General features: G+C 36.4%; 1 protein-coding gene across 1 annotated transcript in view; it reads right to left on the bottom strand.

Moving 5' to 3' along the window:
• Nucleotides 1–27,630, bottom strand: part of cdh6.S (cadherin 6 S homeolog) — a 149,428-nt gene that overhangs the window by 23,663 nt on the left and 98,135 nt on the right. Inside the window, exons 3-7 of the mRNA XM_018269492.2 lie at nt 19,337–19,631; nt 13,154–13,273; nt 11,739–11,906; nt 10,331–10,518; nt 2,496–2,749 (exon numbers count right to left, since the gene is read on the bottom strand). Of these exons, the coding sequence (XP_018124981.1) occupies nt 2,496–2,749; nt 10,331–10,518; nt 11,739–11,906; nt 13,154–13,273; nt 19,337–19,631 (1,025 nt within the window). The remainder of the gene's footprint in view (nt 1–2,495; nt 2,750–10,330; nt 10,519–11,738; nt 11,907–13,153; nt 13,274–19,336; nt 19,632–27,630) is intronic.

Here is a 27,630-nt window from a genome sequence, read left to right as displayed (position 1 = left end):
TCACCACATTTTTCAATGTCAAAACATTTTTCTACATAAAAGATCAGTGTTGAAACAACAATAAAAGTAGGTAGTCTCATTATCCAGTTTGATTGAAGCATAAATTGCAGATTTACTAAAAACTGTCCTGAGATATTATAGCACATAAGTATTACTTGTCATCACAGTGAATGACATTAACAACATATTAACATTACTTCCACTTTAACTTACTGTATGCTTTGAATCCTTTGTTGTTGACTGGAATATTTCAAAGAGACTATCATTATATTTGCTTTGTCACAGAAAAAATAGCACTGACAGTCTATAGATACTTATTTTTGACAGAACTACCAAACCAAGCATTTTATTTGTAAACACACACACACACATACTATACTATATATATATATACATACATATATATATATTGCTGGTTATTTCAATTAATTTCTCAGGATTTTCCTATGCTCCCCTGCATTCACCTTTGATGTGTTTCGCTGAAGGGTAGTGTAGGAAGAAATGCATTCTATTGTACCAAACTCGCTGCACATGTGAGTGCTGAACATAGGTGGACCACAGCATGTTGTGTTCCACCTACATTCAGCACTTACATGCATCTTTGTGAGTACGGGCCCCTTTAAATGAATAGAATGTGTTTCTTCCTGAACTCCGTTGTGGTGAAATGCATTAAAACTGAACGCAAGAGAGCGCAGGGAAAACTGATCCTATGTACTGTATGAGCCCTTAAAGATTATTTGGTCTAATTAAAACTACACATGTAGCTTGTCAATATATAAAGAAGTAGATTAGCAAGATTGCACTCATCTGTGTTTTTAGAATCTTCCTTTTCAGGAAGTGCAGTGAATTCAAGTTAAGTCTTAGAAAAAAAGGCATACTTATGCTGCCATGTTTTCTAAAAGACACTTGGTCAGGAGTGTATATCTATAATGCTTTCCATTGTAGGTAGCAGGATACAAAACTACAGAAACACTAGGGGGCAAATTCATCAAGGGTCGAATATCGAGGGTTAATTAACCCTCGATATTCAACTGGGAATGAAAATCCTTCGACTTCGAATATCGAAGTCGAAGGATTTTGCGAAAATAGTTCGATCGAATGATTAAATCCTTCGAATCAAATGATTTGAAGGATTTTAATCCAACGATCGAAGGATTATCCTTCGACCAAAAAAACTTAGCCAAGCCTATGGGGACCTTCCCCATAGGCTAACATTGGGTTCAGTAGCTTTTAGGTGGTGAACTAGGGGGGTCGAAGTTTTTTCTTAAAGAGACAGTACTTCGACTATCGAATGGTCGAATAGTCGAACGATTTTTAGTTCGAATCCTTCTATTCGAAGTCGAAGTCGTAGTCGAAAGGTCGAAGTAGCCAATTCGATGGTCAAATGGGCTACCCTAACCTTTAGTTTGTAAACTCTAATCTCTAGGCCCTTCTAACCCCATTGTATTCTGTAATCCTTGTTTGTTATCCACCATTTATTCCCTGTTTGCTATAACTACAGTAAAGCACTGTGTATCTTGACAGCACTATATAAATAAATGATGATGAAGTAGCCAAAAAAACACTCAAAGTATTTTTTCTTCTATTCCTTCATTCAAAGTTAATGAATTGGCCCCTTAATGTAATCACAAAACGAGACCAACAACCTTTTAACTTTTTATGAAGCTAACCCATTAAAATTACAACAGCTTTACACAATATTGCACATTTTATTCTAGCTATACCCTCAAACAATAAAAATGTATTGCATTAGTGATGTGCGGGTCAAGAAAAAATTAGACCCGAACTGCACCCTCCCAACATGTACCTGCCAGCACCGGACTTCTACTAACCTCCATTTAAGGACCCTCTTCCGCCTACAACACTGATGACATCACAAAAGGGAAATGGCAGGGCGAGCATATGAAACCGGAAGTCAGAAGCTGGCAGTGTAACGTCAACCCGCACACCCGCCTGCCCGTGACTTGCAAATGGCACAGCGAGGTTGACCTGAACCCAACTGACCCACTGGTCCCGCAGGTATTTGGACCTCACATCATTATATAGCATATAACAGCTCATATGTAATTTTACTTCATGATTCCAGTGGTGTCCAATAAAAGGGCAACCAATTTTGGGAGTTTTTAACCTTGAAAGTAAGCAAGTTGCAGGTAAAGCTTAGTCTCTGTGTAAAGTATATAATGAATTAATTCTTAATGAAACAGATGAAACTTGAGTGTAGGACTGGCCAGACCAGGGATGACTTTGACATAGTTGACAAACTTAAATATATTGCAATATATGGACTAACAATCCCTGTGGGAGGTGGCTTTTAGTGGCTTAAGGCACAAAATTCTTTAAGGAAGAATATTACAATATGAAATGCAGTTTTTCATTCTTATTTGTGCAAATTGTTTTGCTCTTTGTGACTTTTATTACATTCACCCATCCATCTTTAGAAAAATGCCTCTAGGATTTGTAATGTAGTATTTGGTAACATTCATTGAGTTTCTTACTTCACAAGGCTTCTAACAGCATCAGGATCCTGGGCCAAAACAGTTCCTATAGTGGTGTTTATTTTGGCATCCTCCTTCACTTCAAATACATAGGCTGGCTTGTTGAAAACAGGTGGCTCGTCCACATCTTGTATGATAATTCGGACTGTAGCATAGTCTTTGAAAGGCCCCTTGTACAGAAATCGTGGGTTGATATGACTATTGACAGCTTCAACATTTAAAATGTAAAGTTTCTTTTTTTCAAAGTCCAAAGTCTGTATAAAAGAAGAAATGAAATAAAACATGGTATTTTTAGACCATAATGTAAACAGACTCAGGACAATCAATTTGATTTCAATTACATTGTCTTCAATCAAACAACTAACACTAAACAAAAATCTTCTGTAAATCTCCTATGAAATATAAATTGAATCCATTCGTTACACGAAATCGTAAGTATTTGTACCTTTTAGCAGATGTTGACATTTTACTTGCTAAACTCTTCTCATCTATTTTTTTTTTATATTAAATTATGCTCTTTCCTCACTGTTCACTTGGGGGCAGATTTATCAAGGGTCGAATTTCGAAGTGGAAAATACTTCGAAATTTAACCACCGAATTGAAAACTACGAAACTCGAATTCGAATTAGTAGGATTTTTTGCACTTCGTACTCCGATCGTACTTTGAATCGTGCGATTCAAATTATTTTAAAGTACGATTTTCCTTCGAATACAAAAAACTTAGAAATATGCTCTGGAAGGTCCCCATAGGATAACATAGCACTTTTGCAGGTTTAAGTTGGGGAAGTATTGAAGTCAAAGCTTTTTTAAAGAGACAGTACTTCGATTATTGTAGTAGCCTATTTGATGGTCGAATTATTCAAAAATTACTTCGAATTTCGAATTTTTTAAAATTCTAAATCTGCCCCTTGAAGTCAGTCCATGATAAGTCAAGCAAAACCTAGTTGCAAGCAGCCATACTTCTTTCGCTACCCCCAGCAAAGCCACACTTAAAGAAGAACTAAACCCTAAAAATGAATATGGCTAAACTGCCAAATTTTATATACTGAATTTATTGCACCAGCCTAAAGTTTCAGCTTCTCAATAGCAGCAATGATCCAGGACTTCAAACTTGTCACAGGGGGGGTCACCATCTTGGAAAGTGTATGTGACACTCACATGCTCAGTGGGCTCTGAGCAGCTGTTGAGATGCTAAGCTTATGGGTTTTTGCAAATTATCAAGCAGAAAATGATGTTGGCCTTTAATATAAGCTGATGCTACAAAGCTCATTATTGAATTCTGCTGCTAGTTGCACTGGTTTCTGTGCTGACATGTAGCAGTTACCTGTATTCATTACTAATCAGCCTTATATTGTGACATTTCTATTCTTTGTGTACTGTATATTGTGAGTGGGTCCCTAAGCTCAGTTAGTGACAGCAGCACAGAGCATGTGCAGTGAATCAGCAGAAAAGAAGATGGAGAACCGTAGAGGCATTTTGGAGGCACAGAACTTCCCTGCTAAAAGACTGTGGTTGCCTTGGGCTGGTACAGATGCCCAAAACATAATGTACAACATTTCTAGCCTAACTTTTTAGTTAGGCTTTAGTTTTCCTTTAAGGAATGGCTACCAAGATAGGGTGTTTTTTTTGTATGCAGTTCTGTCCAATGTGTCTGACAGTTGTAAGGAAAAAAAAAAACAAGCTATCAAGCAGCTTGATAAACATTCACTACAGTTTAGAGGATTTCTTGTTTTCCTACATCATTTTGTATGACAATATCTATTTAATTCAGCTGTATGATTATCATACCATGCAATCCTTTACAGAATAACTGATAATACATTCTAGTTACAAATAAAACATACTGTATATACAAAGAAGGGAAAATATTTACATTGTTTTGCTATTGGGGCAGTTGTAAGGAATATCCATTTAACAAATAAAATGGGTTCTCTTTATCCTTTAAAGCCTGCTGTAATGATAATGGGACCTCAATAAATGGTTTAATTAAACAGTAATTTGATTAGAGGGCTAATTAAAACTTATTTTATGGCCAGTTCTTTCAGCTTGAAATTTTGGAGAAGTAAGGCTTAAATAATGCGGTCTTGATTCATGCTTAAGAACTATGTACCCATTTTCTTCCACCAGAAGAATCTCTACTCATAATACAAATGACAAGATATCTGTGCATTTCATATATTTACTGGAGGTTACCGTATGTAGAATTAATGGCAAAAGGCTGGCCTGTCTTCTAACCTATAGCAAACCAGTCAACCAGATTTCAAACTTCTCTGATTTGCAAACTTATATTAGCTATGTAACTGTTATTGGTTACTAGACATAGTGCAAAGTGCCATATGTATTTAAAAGCACTAAATTTGCTTATGTGCAATAACCCACGATGCCTATAAGATTTCATTTATTATAGGTGACCAGTAAATGCTACCTGCTAACTGGTTGTTATAGGTTATAGCACCAAGGGAATATACTGTATAGGAGCCTGTTTATTAAAAAATAAGATTCAAGAAAATTGTTTCAAAAAAATGTAAATCTATTTTTTTTAATTTAAGCTTAAATAAATGCTAAAATGTGGCAGCTAAAACCTGGCTCTTTGAGTTGAGTTTGTAAAATCAATGCAATATTAATTGTGATCAAGTTTTTTTTTCTTTGAACCACCTTTCTATTGAGTTTCTATGTTTTTTTTGAATATATGCAAGCATTTGAAATATAAAAATTGTGGTTGTTCACAAAAAAAATCTTTGTAACCTCTGAACACTGATGCGACAGCAATCCTCTATGCTGTTTCAGAACACTGTCATGTTCGGTAGAGTAAAAAATTGGAAAATTTAAATTTAAAATAATTTTTATGATTTTAACTTTACTGTGCATGCATAATTCCTTACCTTAGACCCTGGTCTGACACCCCCCTCCCCAGTGAATATAACTTATCCTTTAGGTTTCTGTATAACCTTGACAGAGATGGTTAATACGGTTGTATTTAATTAGCCGTATTAAAGAAATAATTGATTATTCAGCAAAAGTTGGTGTGCCATGATGAGTAGTTAGTATGACCTAGCATATTGTATTTGTCTCATTACTAATTATAATTCCATTACTGTATGTTTCTCAGAAATACCTAGAAAATCTTACAACATACTCTAAGGGGGTTATTTATTAAAGTCCGAATGCCAACAATTTTAAACATTTTTGTTTTTGCAAAAAAATCTTGATTTTATTGAGATTTATTTTACCCCAAGGATGCAAAAAGTCCAAATCAAAAATGATTCCATCTTCAACCTGTCGAGGTTTCGTAGAAGTCAATAGCAAAGGTCCTATTTGCAATTTGAAGATGTTATGGTCTACGCTGCTTTTCATACGATAATCCAAAAATGTTGGGCCTGAATCAGACTTTTCGGGCGTCAGATCCGAAAAGTTCTAGATTTTTCACTTGATAATCTGAAAAAGTTGTGGTTTTCACGTGGCAATCAAGAAAAAGATGCGTTTTTTCTCGATCCAATTTTTTCCTGTTTTTTTTAATGATACAGTAAATAAGGGTAAATCGTGGGTTCTAGTTTGGTCGAACTTTTTTATTTAAAATATCAGAAAAAAATGGATTTTGATAGCCCCCTAAATGTTATTCGTCCTTTTCTGTACTGTAAGCAGCTTTTAACAGGTGCAGTAATCAAAATACCTGAACTAGCTAATCAGATGTTATATTTCCACCCACTGGTTACTATGGGTGACCAGATATGGGGCAGACTGTTAATCATAGTTCATAAATGAGATGTAAACAATAAACTGGACTGGTATATTACACCCTTTGTACACAATCAATCTGGTATCATAGACCCTTGCTTCCATCCAGAGCATTCAATCAGAAAATTCAGCATACCCATACGCTAGATTTTCTGATAAATGAGATGTAACTTTAGCTCATATGGTTAGAAGGCAGTAAGCAAGCTAGCAAAACTACTACGAGTCTGTTCCATAAAATGGCAGCCTTTGGCTCTTGGGAAATTCAAAAAGTTGTAATTCAGCAACAGCTTTGTATGCAAGGTGAGCTGTAAATTCCTGCCCTAGGATGTTCCCTTCCTCTATTGCTATGTATAAAGTATATTAATAGCTCCTTCTGCAGCAGTTGGGAAAAATCATATTCTCAATAAAGCAGGCGCCAAGGTAGAAAACAACGACAACAGCCTTCCATATGGTTTATTATCACCATCAACACTGACTATGAAAAGCCTAAAATGTCACTATTTAATCTAATTCAATTTAAGCATACACTGTATTCCCATGATGACAATATTCTCTAATGCTCTTTGGGGTTATCATTGGGGTTAATTGCCCCGCAGAGCACTGAAAATGTTGATATTCTGAAAAATGGTTAAATTTAATTAAAAGTTTTGTTGTGTTTTACACTAGACTTCCTGTTGTTTCTTATTTGGTCGATGCAAATGAGTTGCTTTTTCAAGGGTATTAGCCAAGAACACCTGCTCTCTGTTTATGCATACCAGCAGGAGTGCTAGCTCTCATTTTTTTATGACAGCGTTATTGTTTAGTTTGACACTCCAAAAATGTTTATTGTATCACCCTGACACTACATATATTAGGTATATTGTGAGCCTAGTTCTAGGTACTCGATTATAATCACAAGAAAAATAAAAATAAAATCTATGTAATTGATCTAACGGATTATTGTGCCTTCCCACCTGTTGTGTGAAGATATTCAGTGGCAATACCTCAGACACTTCAGATAGCTATGTGACAATAAGACATGTTTTGAATTGAAAAACAGAATGAAGAAGGTATGAAACGCTTAAAAGAGATGGGATTGTTAAGAGTATTTGTCTCACAATGAGCTGAAGATGTAAAAAAAAAGGTTGTCTAAAAATGGAAAAATTTGACAAGAAAAGTTATAGCATCATTTATTAGTATCTGAAGTTTTTGGGTAATACATTTTATCACTTTATCACAGTGGTGTTGTTTTCTTTAAAGGAGAACTAAATCCTAAAAAGGAATATGACCACAAATGCCATATTTTATATACTGAACTTATTGTACCAGCCTAAGGTTTCAACCTCTCAATAGCAGCAATGATCCAGGACTTCAAATTTGTCACAGGGGGTCACCATCTTGGAAAGTGTCTGCGACACTCACATGCTCAGTGGGCTCTGAACAGCTGTTGAGAAGCTAAGCTCAGGGGGTCATCACAAATTATCAAGCAGAAAAAGAAGTTTGTCTGTATTATAAGATGATGCTACTAGACTGATTATTACATTTTGATGCAAGTTGCACTGGTTTCTGTGCAGTCATGTAGTAATTATCTGTGTTAATTACTAATCAGCCTTATATTTGACAACATTATATTGGCATTTTAAGGCACTAGTGAGATCTAGTATCCCTTATGGAGCTCAGCAACACAAAATGAAATGCACTATGATACTCCATGTTTAATGAATAAAATAAATATTTTCAGTGGGCAGAACTTAAAAAAATGCAGTCTAGCTGAAGCAACGCAATGTAGAACAGAGCTTTTAATGTTTTATAGTATGTTTTATCCTTGGAAATTACCTAGAATAAATATAATGAACATCTCTCAGAAGAACAAAAATATTTGCAGTCAAAGAGCGTGCAGTGAAAAGTTCTCATATGTAATTGGATCCATGTATTTGGATCCATATAGTTCATTGTTACTTGCTGTTGTAATACCTAGGTTTAGTTATCTTTAATTAGCTTCATAAGTCATACCGTAACTATTGAAAGATAAATGTTTCTTATCCATCTAACATAAATTAAATATGGTAATGTATTAAGTACTATACAGTATCAGCTTAATTGCATTAACAATGTTGTGTTCCCCTTTTTTACATTTTTATTTCCAGGAAAAGTTGTGTATGAATTTTGCATGAATTGTGAGTGTCATTTTGCAAACCATTCTTATCTTATTTTTTAGTAGTTTTTGTCTCTTTTGCACCCAGAGAAAATAGCACAACTATACACTGTTTTGGGGTAAATATCCAATTTTGGGACCCCCACATGCCTCACCCTTACCCTCTTTGTTTGGCCTTTGCAAAGAATGGAAGCATATCATAGCTGTTAAAGCATTATACTCATTGAAAAAGTTAAAGTAAAATAAATATGGTCAGTAGAACATGATGGACCAATTAATGAAGATATTCCAGTTCTGGGAAGTATTACATAATTTTTTTTATTGCGGTTGAAAGATTGGAAGCTATTGCCATTTTAAACTGGTCCTGATGCACAATTACCCTGATATCAGCCATATCCCACCCCTACTAAAAGTAAATATATGGGGTAAATAAATACTCTGGGCACTCAAAATAATCTCTCATATTGCAATTCATGCAATTTGCCACTAGTGATGAGCGAAACTTTTCACCAGGTTTCGCAGCAAAAAATACAACCATAAACTTGAATGTTGTGTGTCAATAAAAATTGTCTCCCATAATGCATTTTGTGAGTTTTTCGCCTTTTCGCGCATTTTAGGCAAAGCGAAACGGGTTAGATTTGCCCATCACTGCTTGCCACTTAATTCACAAAAAGGTGCATGAACAGCTTATGTATTTCTGGTAGAACAGTGTAACAAACTTACAGTTACACTCAGGGAATACAATTTAAAATCAGTTAAATCAATAATTAATGTGAAACTCTCATTAGCAGTCACTGACCTTTATATGCAGAATATTTAGTTGAGTTCAGTTTAGATGAGTTCATTTTGTTTCTTATTTCCAAGGTCCTCTTAGACTGTGTGATGTCTGATTTATGTTTAAATCTTTCCATCTAACTCTCTATCTATGATTTTTACTGACAGTTTTTAATGAAGATGCTCATGGCACCAATATAGCAGATTTATTTAATTGGTTCTTTAACTAAAAAGTAGATTGTCTGTATGCTTGTTATCTACTAAAACATGTTCTAAGCCAGTCTACAGTATCATTAATTGCCAATCAGTTTCACCTGGTTCTGTAAACATTTCTACTATGTCTCAGTGGGTGGTCACCGGAGTGACTGGTGCTTCTGTAAAATGTTGCTTATTGTTGCTGATTGCATTCTCGTCAGTGGCCTTGCTGAAAATAAGTCAGTCTGACAACATCTCAGTTGGTTCTGCCATTTGGTTTATAGAAGCTTTATATTTCAGCTCTTAGTTTGAGCTATATAAGTTTTCATCAAAGGCAGACATGATTCTTTTAGTTGTTCACAAGATATTGGTATACAAACCTTTTTAATATAAAAAAATGTTAATGTGTATATGTAAATACAACTTTTTATGGCAGAGATTTAGGTAAGTTCTAGGATGCCTATTAACCACTAACATGTTATCTACTCTACAATTTTGTAAAGAGAGCCTTCAGTATATATATATTTATGTCATGCTGTTGCAAATATCCTAATAGCAATTATACTTTTATACTTCAAGATATATAGATTTATCAAAGTTATTTTTATTGTGATGTCAGAAAATCAAATCTTGACATGAACAATGAAATATGTATAAAAAAAAGTACACTTCTGCTGTCATAGACAAGGAGAGAAAACTTGCTGTTATATATTCTCACCTTTGATATCAAAGAATTAATATCTGCTTAGAATATATTAGTTATCTCTCTAAACGTTTTTTTTTGCCTAAGTCAGTGTTATTACTGATAGGCAAATTGTGGTTTTGGTGTACATGGGGGAGAATTCTTTGCAGACCATTGCCATACAATATATCACATCTATTCTTCATATTCTCATGTCCTATTAATATTACTTTAGAGGTAAGCAATTTAAAACCAAGCATATATATTATACATGTATTTTTTCATAGTTTGCAATTTTCAAATAAAATCTATTACCTTTTTTACAATGATGACCCCTTCCTGTGTATCCCTGTCTGTAATAATATCAAACATGTTTGATTCATCTCCTTCATTGATGTGATATTCCGTCTCAGCATTTTCACCCTCATCTGCATCATTAGCTTTAATTTTGCCAATGGAAGAACCCACAGGGGAAGACTCCAGTGCTCTGATCTCATAGGCACCTGCAATATGTGGATGTGTTTTAAAATATTTTTTTTATAACTTGCTTGATGATATTGCACTGATCCAAATATATCCTGATCTTTTAAAAAGTTGGATAACTGGACACTTAGGTTGGGAAAATAAATTCACCTTGAAACGTATTACATAGAAATATGACTCTTTACAAAATGGCTATTGCGTTAAAAAAAAAACTCACATATAAGGTAAATAAACTTTTAGGGGCAGATTTATCAAGGTGAATAGCCCATTTTTATTCAATTTGAATCATACAAATCAAAGTTATATCGCATTCCATTCAAAACAAAGTTTTTTCAAACTTGGAGTCCACCAATTGACTCTAAATAAGTTCTAGGAGGCTAAAACAGCATAGGCTAAAACAGCAATTCGGCAGGTTTTAGATGGCGAATGGTCGTAGAATTTTTAAAGAGACAGTACATGATAAATTTTGATATTTCAAATTTCAAATTTTTTTCAAATTTGAATAGAATTTGGACTTTTCCCTAGTGGAAGTACTAAAAATAGCTCAAAATTCAAATTTCAATTTTTTTTCATTCGATTTTTCACTTCGACCCTTGATAAATCTGCCCCTAAATGAAAATAAATCTCAAAAGGCAAAAAGAAACAATATTTCTGACGACCATATGTCTTTCACTAATAATCCCAAATGTGGTTTAGTATACACATCTCTAGCAATTCTAACCCTACAACTAGGATGTTTGAAACACTGATTCCATTTGTAATCCATAATAAAATTACTTCTTTGTCCTCAGATTTTTTAGAATCTTTTTATGATTGTGTATTGTTGCAGAAAACAGGGGGAGATGCTGTGTTGAATGTGCACCAATTATAAAGGAATTGAAGCTGTAAAAACTTCCAAACAAAAAGAAGAACATCTCTAAAAGTTACAGGCAATTTAAAACTGCTTACATTTCTTTGTAAAATTCATCATAGAACTTTTTTTTTAAAAAAACTGTTGGGTGATCTTTTCTGGCATGAAAGAAAGGCCAGGCAAAGGGATATCTGTTATATCAATATATATAGAATATATATACAACTTGTAAACTCAAGGCAATGTTTGCTGTCAATGATATAAATCAAAGTGTTCCACTGAGCCACATGTAATGCTGTTTTTATCCCTGTTGATTTACTGACATTTCTTTGAAATTTAGTTTGCAATCTTCACTAGATCAAAATAAAACAAATAATGAACGCATCTTACTGTTGGAGAAGCGAGGTGGGTTGTCATTGACATCTGACAAGGTAATATTCACAAGTGTGGTCCCAGAGAGTCCACCCAATAGACCTCCCATATCTTTGGCCTGGATAGCTACTTGATATTGTTGTCTGTTCTCTCTGTCCATGTCTGGTAACGCTGTCTTAATGATACCTGTCATGAGAACAAAAAGTAAAATATTTATAGTCATTTAAATCAAGACTTTTTTTACACTTAAACATTTATTTAATAGTGAATTGGTTTCTTTATATATATATATATATATATATATATATATATATATATATATATATATATATATATATATATATATATATATATATATATATATTTTAAATTTTTATGTTGCGAAAATAATAAATATTGCTGATATTCAAGAGAAACACACAAGGGCCTAATTAACAAAAACAGGGCAAGGGCCAAAAGGTTCCAACACTTCCTTATGTCTGGTGTTTAGTTTTAGGGATCCCTTGTGCATATGTGAGTTCTGTACCATGCACTGATTATTTAGGCCCTTAGAGTTGAACCCCCTTATCTCTGCAGCACTTTTGCCCTTGACATTGGTCCTCTAGTCACTAGTTTATCTTATAAATTCCATAAATGAAAATTGTTATAGAGTTAAGTAAATCATTTCTTCTTGATGCTTTACATTTGAATCCAACCTAGCTTGGGCAAAATGTACCAGATTACCTATCACATTGATCTGTCCATTACATCTATGAAACATGCGAAAGGAACATGAGGACGTACTGCCTTCTACCACTTCATGGCCAATATAGAATCATTTACATTTATTTATACAATAAATTTACTCTGAGACCATCTGAGATCAACAAATCTTACAGAAAGTGGTCAGATTTAGTTATTTAGATCCTAAAATTAATATTAAATTACGTCTGGGTCATGTAGTCAAGAATGGTTATGGAATAACTATTGGGAACATATGAAGAATTATGGTCAATCAAGTTAAAGTCATATACATTACATGCTTGTTAAAAAAGAAAAAACGCAAATTATAAATATATATAAATCCATAATGCTCTGTAGTAAAGCCCTGAAATGGACCTTAATGTTAAAGTAGAACAACCCCCAGTATCTTATTGTAAATAAAAATATAAGCAACTGCTGCCTTGTTTAGTCTTTGTTTAGAAAACTTTGTACCCTTTTTTCTTGTTCAAAGAGAAAACTATCTTGAGCAGAGCCCTAATTATATTTCAGCTTTGATTTTTAGATTTTAATAACACAGGTGTCATGTTTACAGATGTCTTGCTCGATTGAGTTTGTCAGTTTGTGCATGGTGGAAAATATAATCTCTTTCATATTTTGTCAAGTATGTCCTAGCTTGACTTAGCATGTCATCTTCAATTATAGGAACAAAGACACAGCTAAGGTCTTCTGACCTGTCTCAGACTCAACAGAAAAATATGGTTGTCCCTGCAGAATACTGTAGACAACTCTTGCACTGTTTCCATAAGTTGGATCATCAGCATCAATTGCTGTAACCTGCACAACAAACGTTCCTGTAATGACATGAAAAATGAGTTATTACACATTTAATTAATGTATATTTACATTTTAGCATAAAATGTTTCATACTGGTGTAAAAAACAAACTACCTATACAAATTTTACACAGTTTTTTTATTTTAATTCTAGTTATAATGAATAATTTGTAAATATAATGAACACATGGAGTAAATCACTTTTAAAATACTATTAAAATATTTTACATTTTACAGTACATTTTCTATTCCTATGTGGATTATGTTCCAACAAACCTACACATCAGCACATACATGTGTTACAATAATATAGTAAACTATGCCCTTGTTATAAATAACCTTATTTTCTATAAACAGTAAAATATATAGCTATAGCTGCTGGAAAAATGCTGGGGGTATTTCTGCAACAGTTTAAAGATTAACTTTAGTAATCCCTGCTATATACTGTATATATATTTGAGGACCAGACTAAATATGGCAGAGAGAGCAGAGTGTGCAGGTAAAGCTTCTGGTAAGCTATTAAGTGGTGACACTTTTACACCTATTTCTGCCTCTATAGGTATGAGATCTATTATCTGAAACTTGTTATTCAGAAAGCTCTGAACTATGCAAAGTCCATCTCACGTAGATGTACGTAGAACATTTTTAAAAAAGGAACAATACATTGTACTTGATCCCAGTTAAGATATAATTAATACTTATTTTATGTAAAGCAATCCTGTTGGGTTTATTTACAGTGTAAATTATTTTTCAGTAGACGTTAGGTATGGTGATCCAAATAATAGATCCCTTATCTGGAAAACCCCAGATCCCAAGCATTTAGATAACAGTTTCCACACCTGACATTAACTTCCAACTCAAGCACTTCTAATAGTTCAGCAGCCAACCAGCTCACATGGGCCCAAATGAAAGCCTGTTTCTGATATCTGATTTAGCCAATATCAAAATACAGGACATTAAACTTTTCCAAGCAGTAATGAATAAAGTGCTAAATTGTTTTATTAGCAGTGTAGACAAACTACATATTTTGGGGGATAGCCCTTTATCAAGTGCAGAAAAACTGTTTCACTTTTGTATGGCTCAAAAATTCTAATCCTTAAAAAAATACTGAATTGTATGATCAATTTGGCCTAGGTCTTAAGATGGCCATACATGGAGAGATCTACTTGTTTGGCGATGTCGCCAAACGAGCGGATCTCTCCCCGATATGCCCACCTTGAGGTGGGCAATATCGGGTTGATCTGATCATGGGCCATAGGGCCCAGAGATTGAATCCTAACGATGGGTAATGGGTGTTCGGATCGCCGGACCGCATCAACCAACAGATGCGGCCAGATATCGATCAGGGATGACCGTCGGAGGGCCCCATACACGGGCCAATAAGCTGCCGACTCGGTCTGTCGGCAGCTTTTATCGGCCCGTGTATGGCCACCTTTACAGTTTGTTATAAGGTATTTGTAACTGCATCTGTTAAGATACATGCATTACTTCTGGCAGTATTTTTGCTAAACAGATGTAAGTGCTTGTGTTTGATTCTTTTTTTAGTATATTCTTTTAGATGGTAAGCTCTATTATGTAGTGCCTTTTTACCTCCTATATCAGTTTATGAAATTTGTATGTCTGATATATACAATCTTGCATTGTACAATATATGAATTCATACTATTAATAATATAGACTATCTTCTTCTACAGTAGGTAAATTATGAATGATAAATCCATGACCTTTTTCTTATGTCTTTATCTATGAGACTTTAGACCTGCCCTACCAACAGCAGAAGTCATTGGAGTATTACAAGCCAAAGAAATGGCCCCAGCCATATATTCAAGTGGTGAAATCACTTCAAATTATGTGTTTCTGAAGCAGTATATGACCTATTTCACATGGCTCGTAGGACTAGTTGTCAAGAAACCTTGCTATTCAAAGGTTTCAGATGGGCCATAATTTTTGTATATGAAGGAGACAGATGGTCTTTGGCCAAAAGACTCTTTTAGGAATTAGGTGATTTAAGGCCTTAGCCAGCTTTTATCATTGTCTTCCTGTGCTTGTATCTCAGACCAACAACACGCTAAATAGACAAAGAATATCTAGTGTGCACCAGGAGGTTCATCATGAGACCTGTATGTAAGCACAAAAAAAGCTATAAGGAAGATTAGAAAGATGTAATGCCAGTTTGTACACAGTTATAATATATGAATGCCATTGTATCACAGGATTTTAGCATTTCCAAATTGTAGATCATACTGTATCTAACGATAGGGCTTACGGTCATATCTGACATGGTAATTTACTATGTACCACAAAGCCATAAAATGTAATGTACATTTTATTTGTGCAAACTGTTAAAATGTTATAATACCCTATCCCATAAAACAATCATACAATGCTAATTGCTTTATAAAAAAAGAGCCAGTATTAATTTACAAATATGCAGGTATGTGATCCATTATACAGGAGTCAATTATCCAGAAAGTTCCAAATTATGAGAAAGTCAAATCACATACTGTAGATTCCATTATAAATATTTAAAATCGTTCTAAATGTTAAAAATGAATCCTTTTTCGTTACAATAATAAACAGCACTTGTGCCTGTTCCTAAATAAGATCAACAATCCTATTGAGTTTAATTTAATGTTTAAATTATTTTTTAGTATCCGAATTATGGAAAGATCTCTTATCCGGAAAACCCTAGGTCCCAAGCATTCTTAATAAGTCCTATACCTGTATATTTAATGGTTTCAGGCTTACTTTATCGGAGCCAAAGATTTGATCATTGATTAATTATTTTCAGATTACATGAGATTTATTATCTCTAAAGGTGATGGTGCACAGGGAAATTTGCTGCCCATGGTTAAATATTTGCTACTGTGGGTGACAAATCTCCCAAAAAGAGACTTTCCTTAGTATAGCATAAAGATCGCTGCAAGTAAAACCCATTGATCTTATTGCGATCTGGCTTAACCACAAGAAAATGAAAAGGGAGGCAACCTCCTGTGATTAAGTCAGATTACAGCGAGTAATAGATTTTACTTGCGACGGATAGTCTTTTTCAGGAGATTTGTCGCCCGTAGTAGTGATGATTTAACCACGGGTGACAAATCTCCCTGTGTGCCATGGCCCTAAGTTATTACAATCCTTGCAGATAGCAAGGATGGATGCAAAGCTTTTATTGCATATTTGCAAAATGTATTTTCACATTATATCAAAATTTATTTTTGAATACTATATTTATGCCAGAGGAATACTGTATATTATACTTACATATTTTCCACACTTCTAATTAAGCATAGTTTAAAACTGAATTCTTTGTAATAAATATACCAAAAACTTTTTACTTTATTATAATCACTGGAGACGTATATATTTTCAATAAAGTTGGCAGATTTTTGTTAATATTTTCCCTAAAGAGACAAGCAAGTAAAAAAAAAATGGAGTTTACATTTAACGGTTCAAAGGCTGCAGAATGCTAGTGTGACCACCAAGTCATAAAAGAAGGAAGAACAGACACTTATGCACTCTTGGGTTATTATTTCTGTCTTCAAAGGCTGCCCTAATGAGAACTAATTATCTGCTCCTCGCTCTGTGTTGCAGTCTACAAGATCAACGGACCTGATACGTGGAGCTTTTTTTTCTTCCTTTTTCTATTGTTCATTTATGATTGTGTTCTTACACTGCAAAACCTGTCAACATTAGAGGAGATTTGCAGTGTGAACACTGCCCCTCGGAACACTTGCATTGCCTTATTATATTTATAAGCTACATTTTGTGTCTGCAAGTATGTCAACATTTCTTATTTTCATTTGTTATGTTTCTTTTTTCTGGCACTTTTACAAGTCTGTGCATTAAATTTTTGCGTAGAATATTTTTTAAAATATTTAGATGAATCTTGTCTAGCTTCAGCAATCCCTGTGAATCTTTTATGCCAGTTTGTACAAGAAAAGACAGAATTTCATTCGGAGGAAACATTGTGGCACAGCTTTTATTAGTGAACAAACAAGCAAGCAAAAACCCTTCTCTAACATTGAAAGCTGCAAAAAGCAAATTCAAGGTTTTTTTTATTTTACAGTCAGTAAGAATCTCAGCCTTCCAGTTGTCAAATCAGACTGTACAATAAATACCTAGCTTCATCTGACATGCTGCAGACTGTGGAAAATTGGGAAAATTTGCTCCAGTCTAGTAATGCGAAATGAATGATTAAGCCTTAACTTTTAATTATTGTAATTGTGCTAGATTGACCAAAGTAATTGGTTGCCATTGATTATTGGACTAGATCAGCAATACCATGCTTACTGTATAATTCCAAAATAGCTACACACACTTGCTATTAACTAACAAACTATTGAAGCTGGGAGCATGGCATTGCTCTGTGTGCAGTCAATATAAGGACAGGTAACAACTGGCTTTCTCATATTGTCATTCACAGGGTGTAAAGATTTTCAAAGGTAAAATGAGGAACTGTTCCTCCTTTAGCAAGAAGCATATAATTGTGTGCTTCAAACCTAATACAAAAATAACATTAGACTTCTGGAAATGGATAAGAAAGTTAATTGCAAGTAACTTCCCAAAACAGAGGATGGGGCTTATTTGTTACCCTGGGTTCATTTACAGCTTTAGCTGGGAGAAAGTTACACAAATGTTTATTCATGGTTTCAGTAATGTTCTTGTAAAACTATTTTGTTTTTCAAGGCCTCCTTCTGTTTACTCCAGGTAAGTTACACCTAATACTCAAAAGGTGGGTCATTGCATGTCTAGAGGGCACTGCTTGAAGTGCTGCAAAATTGCTCAGGTGGGCTTAAGTGGTTCTAAAAGTTAACATTAGACTATTTTAAAATTAATTTGTTACAGTAGATTTAATTATAGATCAATGGTAAACAGGAAATGGGAAATCCAAATCAGGAAGTCTACATATTACTGCATCTCTCCTTGACCAACAACATTTGGATAGCACATCTATTAACCCAAAGTCATTTTTCAACACTTTAATCATCTGTTTATTTGCATTTATGATCATTCTTCATCACTACTGAAAATCCTACTTTATATCATATTTGATAACAGCGGGACATTTGGGTTCAAAGATATATTAAAACACTGGCGTGACTGTTCAAAAGTAAACACATCTAACCATGGGTTTTTATTGTTATCTAGAAACATTTCATTAAAAATTCTATCCTAATTTGTCTGAAGGCAAACAGAGCAATTTAAATTTTTCATGAAATGTCACAATACGGTCATATTGCAGATTCATTTTTGTATTTTAAACAACCCATCCCATATTTTCCATATAAAAGAGATGTACAGCCATTTCATTTGTAATCACTCATGTTCTCACCTACTAGTGTTTTAAATGTATGTGTATTTGTCTAAATAACGGATTTTTGGATTAGGTTTCATTTAACTGTATTAGCTTTTTGTTGAACTATCATCATTACCTTCTCATAATTCTGAGAACTGTTGAGTAGTGATGAGCAAATTTTTTCACCAGCCATGGATTTGTGGCAAAATTCCACATATTGCGAATATTTGCCATGGTGAAATTCGCTGAGAGAAAAAATACCCATAAGAATAAATGCCCATTGAGTTTAATGCATTTGGACAAAAAAGTCGCCACAAGAAAAAACACCCATTGACTTTTATGCATTTGGACAAAAAAGTTGCCATAAGAAAAAACGCCCATTGACTTGAATGTGTTTCGCAAATTTTTCGGCTAAGTGAAACGGGACAGATTTGCTCATCACTACTGTTGAGTTCTTGTAGATATAAAATACAAAGCACTATTGTACTGTTCTTAGTAATTGGATCCATGTAAATGAAATAGTAACATATTTTTTTACCAGACTGAAATGAAATCATCCAAACATGGCCTTTTAAAATAGCATGTGCACTGATATGCCAATTCCAACATTGGTAATATAAAAAGGGGAAGGACCAGCATTCAAATTAATTCAGATAACCATAACACAAGCTTGTGTATTGGATGTTTCAGGGCCAACATGTCATATGCACATTGTTCTGGTTCAATAAAAACAAAATCTTTGCCTATGCATACACCTACAAGAAAATCATCTTCAGTACTACTCACCCACTTCTGACATTTCGGGAACAGTTGCAGTGTAAAGATCTTGAGTGAATTTTGGTTCATTATCATTAATATCGTGGATTTTAATTACAAACTCAGATACAGGTTCAACTGGGATTCCTGTGATTTTGTTCACAGCTTGTGCGCGTAATGTATAGACTGGCTTTTCTTCCCTGTCAAGTCGTTTTGTAGCCTGAATGTCTCCAGTTTTTTCATTGATTACAAACAAGTCTCCTGCTCCATCGCCAGAGAGAATATATTTTAGTGATCCATCACCTTTATCCTGGTCTGAGTGAAGCTGCAGTAAAAAAATAAATAAATAAATAATGAGATCAATTCATGGGACTACTTCACACTTTGGGGGTCATTTATAAAGTTCACACAGCACATATTTATTTACAAATGTTTGTATTGCCCATGCTTTTTCCTGAACGCTAAAATATTGCACTGCTGTGGCCATCTTTCTTTTTGCGAATTCGCAATGTGAATAAATTCTCACAAAAGGCTCAGAAATGAGACAGGCTGGCAGTACAGAGCAGAGGATAAAATCCATCTTTCAGTCTCTCAACCTCTGTGCCATTTACAGTACCAGGTTAGCACTCCTTTAGAATCAGAATACTACACATTAATAAATAAGTAGGTAGGTTTATTTAAATATTCACAATATATTTTCAGGGTGATCAGTTAACAGTCAGTAATGTCTAACCTTCCAGCAGGACTTGAGCAGTGCAAACTTTTACACGTTTCGCACGTTGTGTTTTCTCAATAGCACAAAATGCCTTTTCCCTTCTTGAAAAAGCACAAAGTGTGAAATGCGTATAAGTTTACTATGCCCAAGGAAGATTAAGTGACATGATATCAAACTATGCACAGCGGGGAACGCAGAAGCAGAGGTCCCTTATTTTAAAATGTAAAATTTTAACTTATAGACCCCAGCCAGGATTTTTATATAGGTAAATTGTTTTATCTACTGTATATATATATATATATATATATATATATATTTATATATATATATATGCGTCCTGTGGGTATCAGCACTCGATACTTGTATGAGTTTGAGGTGCAGGATCAAATTAATGATACAGGTAATACAAGGATCAGCACACTCGTTTGTAGAAAAGCAAAGTGTATTTTATTTCAACACAGCATTGTGTCCACAATGCTGTGTTGAAATAAAATACACTTTGCTTTTCTACAAACGAGTGTGCTGATCCTTGTATTACCTTTATATATATATATATATATATATATATATATATATATATATATATATATATATATATATATATATATATATATATATATATATATATATATGCTGTCACATAATCTGTTTGTATTGTGGATATTTGTTTGTATTGTTGTCATAGCAATGTCTAATTAATAATGTTAACTGATCAGCCTGAAAATATCTTGTGAATATTTAAATGAACCTGGTTTTGTATATAGTATATATTCTACTGAAATCATTAGTATCGCTGGGAAGAGTCTCAATATATCTAGAACATGCTGTGTAATTGTATATATAAGTTTAACAGAGATTGGATGAAACTTGAGCCTCTCAACCTCTGACAGAACTGGTACAACTACACACAACAGAGCAATGATTGACACCACGAATAAGAATAAGCGATCAGCCAACATGGCCTAGCAATTCTTTGACTGATCTAACATTACAGGGGGGGGGCAATGCTAAATGACAATGAATGGCAACAGAATTGTATAGGCATAATTTCAAAGTGTTAATTAACTGTTCAGTGTCCACTCAAATCCCTTGACGGCAACTCCCACATTGTGACATCATGGGAAACAAAGTGATGTGTGCATAAAAAGACAGTAACTTGTGCAATTATATTTGTGAAAAGTGACTTGTGCAATTATGAAATGTAATATCATTTAAAAAATCATGTGTCCAATTAATCTATAAAAATAATTCTTTGTACCACCATAAGGCGGAATTGGTAGTTAATAAGAATTATGGTGGTACGATGGATTTTTTTTTATAGATTAATTGGACACAAGATTTTTTTAAATGATATTACATTTCATAATTGCACAAGTCACTTTTCACAAATATATAAAGTTGAAACAGATTGGAACATAGGCAGTACTTTTGTCTGCAATCACCATTTATTGGTGCTGAATCACGACAGGATATTCAGGAATATATCCCTTTTTCAAGTGATGGGGGATATATTCCCGAAACATGTCGTGATTCAGCAATAATAAAGGGTGATTGCAGACAAAAGTACTGCCTATGTTCCAGTGTATTTCAACTCTTTATATTTACGAATACTAATACACGGTGGATGGTGTGTATATGAAACAGCAGGAAAAAGGAATTATCCCACTCTGAAAAACAAGTTTCTTTCACAAGTCACTTTGGTCTTTTTATGCACACGTCACTTTGTTTCCCATGATGTCACAATGTGGGAGTTGCCGTTAAGGCATTTCCCGCCACAGCACAGTATTTGAGTGGGCACTGTTGCTGTTGCTGTACAGCCGAAATGTAAGTCCGGTAAGTGTGATAAATTCCTGTGAGTGCGGTATTTTCAAATGAAAATATTGAATAAAGTACCCCTTCTTGTAAATTATAAGGATACTATAAGTTACAGAGGAGTTTCATGACCATATAAACAGGTCATAGAACTTCGAGGTAACTTATAATATCCTCATATTTTGCAAGTGGGGGGTACTTTATTTATTATAATACACAAATTTCAGTGAGTCATGTGACAGAAATGACATCAGAACTCACCGTTTATAACTGATGACATCAGAACTCACCATTTATAAGGATAACATTTACAATATATTTGTGGCTTTTGTGTATATATACAGTATATATATTGTAAGAGTTTGGGTAGCTGGGATCAGTTTCCCTGGGGTAACACAGCCCACGGCACAAGCACAACTCATGAGAGTATAGTCTCTTGCTGGCAGTTTATTGTCTCTTGCAGAAAAATAATAAACAAAACAAACAATTCAAAATAAAAATCCTTGCCACTTAATGGGCTTCTAACTAATACAGGTCAGTTTTCCTAACTAACCAGGAGAAGGCCTACCGCCTGTCTCCCCAAAACAAAGAACATACAGGAAGATATACAATCCCAAACCTTTTGGTGATTTCAGTCCCTCTCACACAGGCAGCTTTCCTGTGTCTTTTCCCCAGCCAGGAACTCTCCACTCTGGCTTGAGCTGCCTGTTTAATTAACCACCTGAGTTACCTCAGGACAACTCAAAACACCCGGGCTGGACTAGCAGTCCCGGAACCACTCTGTTAGGAACCTGGGGCATAAATAAGCTCCGTCCTGGACTTTCCCAGGTATCCTAGTAGTGACCTCACCACATACCCCCCCTCCTTGTTTCAACCCAATGGTTGGAACAACTGAGGCCCAACAGGAATGAACCCGGGACAGGGCATCAACATTGCCCATTTCTGACCCGGGCCTATGTTTCACTGTGAAACAGTAGTCCTGCAGCGTGAGGAACCAACGATTCACTCGTCTATTGGTCTCCTTCTTTTGGGCCATCCATTTTAGAGGTGCATGGTCAGTAATAAGGTCAAATTTTCTGCCTAAGAGGTAATACCTTAAGGCATCTAGGGCCCATTTTATGGCCAAACACTCCTTTTCAATTGTGGCATACTTCCTCTCACAGTCATTGAGCTTCCTGCTTAAGTACACCACTGGATGCTCTTCCCCGTTATAAAGCTGGGATAATACTGCCCCTAATCCCACATCTGATGCATCTGTCTGGACCACAAAGTCATTTGAAAAATCTGGGGAATACAAGACTGGTTGTGCACATAATGCATCTTTGAGGGCCTGAAAAGATTTTTCTGCCTCAGGGGACCACTTGACCATGACAGAGTTTTTTCCCTTTGTTAAGTCTGTTAAGGGAGCAGCCAAGGTGGCAAAATGAGGAATAAACCTCCGGTAGTAGCCAGTGATACCCAGAAAAGCTCGAACCTGCTTCTTATTAAGAGGGCGTGGCCACTGTTGAATGGCTGCTGTTTTATTTACCTGGGGTTTTACCACACCTCTGCCAATGGTGTAACCTAAATACTTGGCCTCCTCCAAACCAATGGCACATTTCTTAGGGTTGGCAGTAAGGCCTGCTTTACGGAGGGAATCCAACACAGCCTGAACTCTGTGCAGGTGAGACTCCCAATCTGTACTGTGTATCACCACATCATCTAAATATGCAGCCGCATACTGTTGGTGAGGTCTTAATATTCTATCCATGGCTCTTTGAAACGTGGCAGGGGCATTTTGTAGGCCAAAGGGCATTACTCTGTACTGGAAAGAACCGCCTGGAGTGACAAAAGCAGTTTTTTCCTTGGCCTGTTCCGATAATGGTATCTGCCAATACCCTTTTGTTAAATCCAATGTTGTCAGATAACGAGCAGTACCCAGCCTGTCTATGAGCTCGTCTACCCTAGGCATTGGGTAAGTGTCAAACTTGGATACTGAATTAAGCTTGTGAAAATCATTACAGAACCGCCAGCTACCATCTGGCTTAGGAACAAGAACAATCGGGCTAGACCAGTCACTATTGGACTCTTCAATTACCCCTAAGTCAAGCATTTTTGCCACTTCATCAGCCACAGCTTTTCGTCTAGCTTCGGGAATCCTATAGGGTTTGAGTTTAACACGCACTCCTGGCTCGGTTACAATCTCATGCTCAACAACGGGAGTCTTTCCTGGGAGGTCCGAGAAAGTATCCCTATTCCTCATTAAGAATTCTTTTACCTCCTGTTTTTGGGAGGTGGACAAAGTTTCTGCAATGGTAACCTCAGGGACCAGATGGGTCTCGTGAGTGTCCTTAGAAACAGCATAGGCTGGTACTGCAATTAATGATGCCCTGTCTTTCCAGGGTTTAAGTAAATTAACATGATAAATTTGTTCTGGCTTCCTCTTGCCAGGTTGGTGTACCTTGTAATTTACCTCCCCAACTCTCTCAATTATTTCAAAGGGTCCCTGCCATTTTGCAAGGAACTTACTCTCCACCGTGGGGACCAAAACTAGTACTCTGTCTCCAGGTGAAAAGACACGTATTTTAGCATTACGGTTGTATATCCTTTGTTGGGCAGCCTGGGCTTGGGCCAAGTTTTCTCTTACAATGGGCATAATTGAAGCAATTCTGTCTTGCATTTGTGATATGTGTTCAATTACACTCCTGTGGGGTGTCACTTCCCCTTCCCAGGTTTCCTTAGCTATGTCTAAGAGCCCCCTAGGATGTCTCCCATAGAGTAACTCAAATGGAGAATAACCTGTAGAGGATTGGGGAACTTCCCTAATAGCAAACATAAGATAGGGTAAAAGGCAATCCCAATCTTTCCCATCTTTGTCCACTACCTTTTTCAACATACTTTTTAGGGTCTTGTTAAAACGTTCCACAAGACCATCTGTCTGAGGGTGGTAGACAGAGGTTCGCAATTGTGAAATTTTAAACAATTTACAGAGTTCCTTAGTTACTCTGGACATGAAAGGGGTACCCTGATCGGTGAGGATTTCTTTAGGGATACCAACCCTACTGAACACATGAAGCAATTCTTTGGAAATGGTTTTAGCAGAAGTGTTGCGCAAAGGAATAGCTTCCGGATAGCGAGTGGCATAGTCCATGATCACTAAGATATATTGGTGACCCCGGGCAGATTTTAACAAAGGGCCCACCAGATCCATGGCTATTCGCTCAAAGGGTATTTCAATAATTGGTAATGGGATTAAGGGACTACGAAAATGTGGCCTTGGAGTGGAAATTTGGCAAACAGGACAGGACTCACTGTAATCCTTTACCTGCTGATATACACCAGGCCAAAAGAATCTCTGCAAAACTCTTTCGGTAGTTTTTTTCACACCCAAATGTCCCCCCATTACATGACCATGGGCAAGATCCAACACCATTCTTCTGTATGGTTTGGGTACCACTAATTGTTCAATCACCTCATTTGATTTTTTTGATACTTGGTACAGTAGATCCCCTTTTAAAGCCATGTGAGGATAGGATAACCTGAGCCCTGGCTCAATAGGTTCCCCGTCAACTATTTTCACATTTTCTCTAGCTTTTATAAGGTCAGGGTCTTTTAACTGTTCTGTACCGAAATTCTCTTTGTGTACATTCAAATCAGAGAAATCCACAACACTGTCAATAATACCCGACTCACTGGTTTCCCCACTAGGGTTTTGACCATCTTCAGGGTCCTCCAAGTCTCCTGCTAATACAGAGAAAGGGAAAGCTGGGGTTTCCTGAGGAGAATCCTCTGAACCTGTTAGTTCTGAATTTTCTATGGGCACAGGTCCTTCAACCACTGCATCAGAGCAGGGAGAAACTGATTGATTCCAGAGATCCCAAAACTGGGGAAAATCCCTCCCAATTATTGCATCATGCAGAAGGTGTGGTACTACCCCTGCAGAGTAAGTCACTGTACCAAGGCCCGTTTTAAACTTTAGGCTTGCCACAGGATACTCCCGTGTGTCACCATGAATACAAACCACACCAACCCTTTTTGACTGGAACTTAACAGGGCCTACGGAGTCTAACTTTACCAAAGTGACTAGACTACCGGAGTCTAGCAATGCAAGCAATTGTTTCCCATTCACACTCACTTTACACATTTGCTTTTCCTGAACCGGCACCGCAGTGCAGGCAACCGTAGCAAACAGGGACTGACGTCTATTCCTGGAAGAAAAATCACATTGCATGGGATCATCAAGCAAAGGGCAATTTGCTGCAATATGACCAAAATCATGGCAACGGAAACATTTAACAGTCTCAGAATTAAACCTAAGAGTCTCAGACTTTCCAGTTTTAGATTGCCAGCCTCCCGGGTTTTTGCCAAAATTCTCTCCCTTTAAGGGTGATTTACTTTTACCACCACCCGTGTCCCCATGAACAGTCTTACCCGTTGCCAGGGTGTACCTCCCTTTCAGGTGTGGAGCCCGGAACGAGGCGGGAGGGGTGCCAAAGTTCTCAGCGGCAAAGTACCTTTCCACTAACTCCACAAGGTCATCTGCAGTTTTAGGGTCTCCATGGGTCACCCATTTGCGCAGGGCAACAGGAAGGGACCTCAGGTAGCGATCCAGTACCACCCTCTCAATAATCTCAGGTCCAGTCAAGGACTCTGGCTGCAACCATTTTTTCACCAGGTGGATCAGGTCAAACATCTGGGAGCGTGGAGGCTTCTCCGGGTGATAAGCCCAGCTGTATACACGTTGGGCACGAAGCGCCAGGGTAACGCCAAGGCGGGCCAGAATCTCTTTTTTCAGTTTCTCATAATCCTTGGCAGTAACAGAGTCAAGATCAAAATATGCTTTTTGCAATTCACCGGTTAGCAGGGGTGCCAAAAGACCTGCCCACTGCTCTTTAAACCAACCCTCTCTTTCGGCGGTCCGCTCAAATGTAGTGAGATATGCCTCCGGATCATCCTCTGATGTCATCTTTTGGAGGAAGCGGCTTACATTGATTTTGGGTACATTGCTATGTACTACTGCAGGTGGCTCCTGGGGTCTCTGTGCCAACTGTTGGACCAATCCTGTCAGTACCTGCCGGTCTTCCTCTGCATCTTCTGCCAGCTTTTTAAACATGGCCATCATCTGCTGTTGCTGTGCCTGTTGTTGAACCATTGTCTGTTGCTGCAACTGTAGGACCAGCTCCTTATGGCGGGCTTCCGCTTGCTGCTGTGCCTGTTGCTGGGTGGCATTAGACAGCATTAACTGTTTCACAATCTCCTCCATGCTGCACAGTTCTTATGGGATAACTACCCCTTTAATTCACAGTCTCTGCAATATTATACTGCCTTTTGTTGCTTTATTTTGTGCCCGCATCCTCCACCATATGTAAGAGTTTGGGTAGCTGGGATCAGTTTCCCTGGGGTAACACAGCCCACGGCACAAGCACAACTCATGAGAGTATAGTCTCTTGCTGGCAGTTTATTGTCTCTTGCAGAAAAATAATAAACAAAACAAACAATTCAAAATAAAAATCCTTGCCACTTAATGGGCTTCTAACTAATACAGGTCAGTTTTCCTAACTAACCAGGAGAAGGCCTACCGCCTGTCTCCCCAAAACAAAGAACATACAGGAAGATATACAATCCCAAACCTTTTGGTGATTTCAGTCCCTCTCACACAGGCAGCTTTCCTGTGTCTTTTCCCCAGCCAGGAACTCTCCACTCTGGCTTGAGCTGCCTGTTTAATTAACCACCTGAGTTACCTCAGGACAACTCAAAACACCCGGGCTGGACTAGCAGTCCCGGAACCACTCTGTTAGGAACCTGGGGCATAAATAAG

Source organism: Xenopus laevis, chromosome 6S (assembly GCF_017654675.1).
Source record: "Xenopus laevis strain J_2021 chromosome 6S, Xenopus_laevis_v10.1, whole genome shotgun sequence".
NCBI classification, from domain to species: Eukaryota; Metazoa; Chordata; class Amphibia; order Anura; family Pipidae; genus Xenopus; species Xenopus laevis.
The sequence above is the reverse complement of the archived record's forward strand: the minus strand, read 5'-3'. Positions and strand labels throughout refer to the sequence as shown.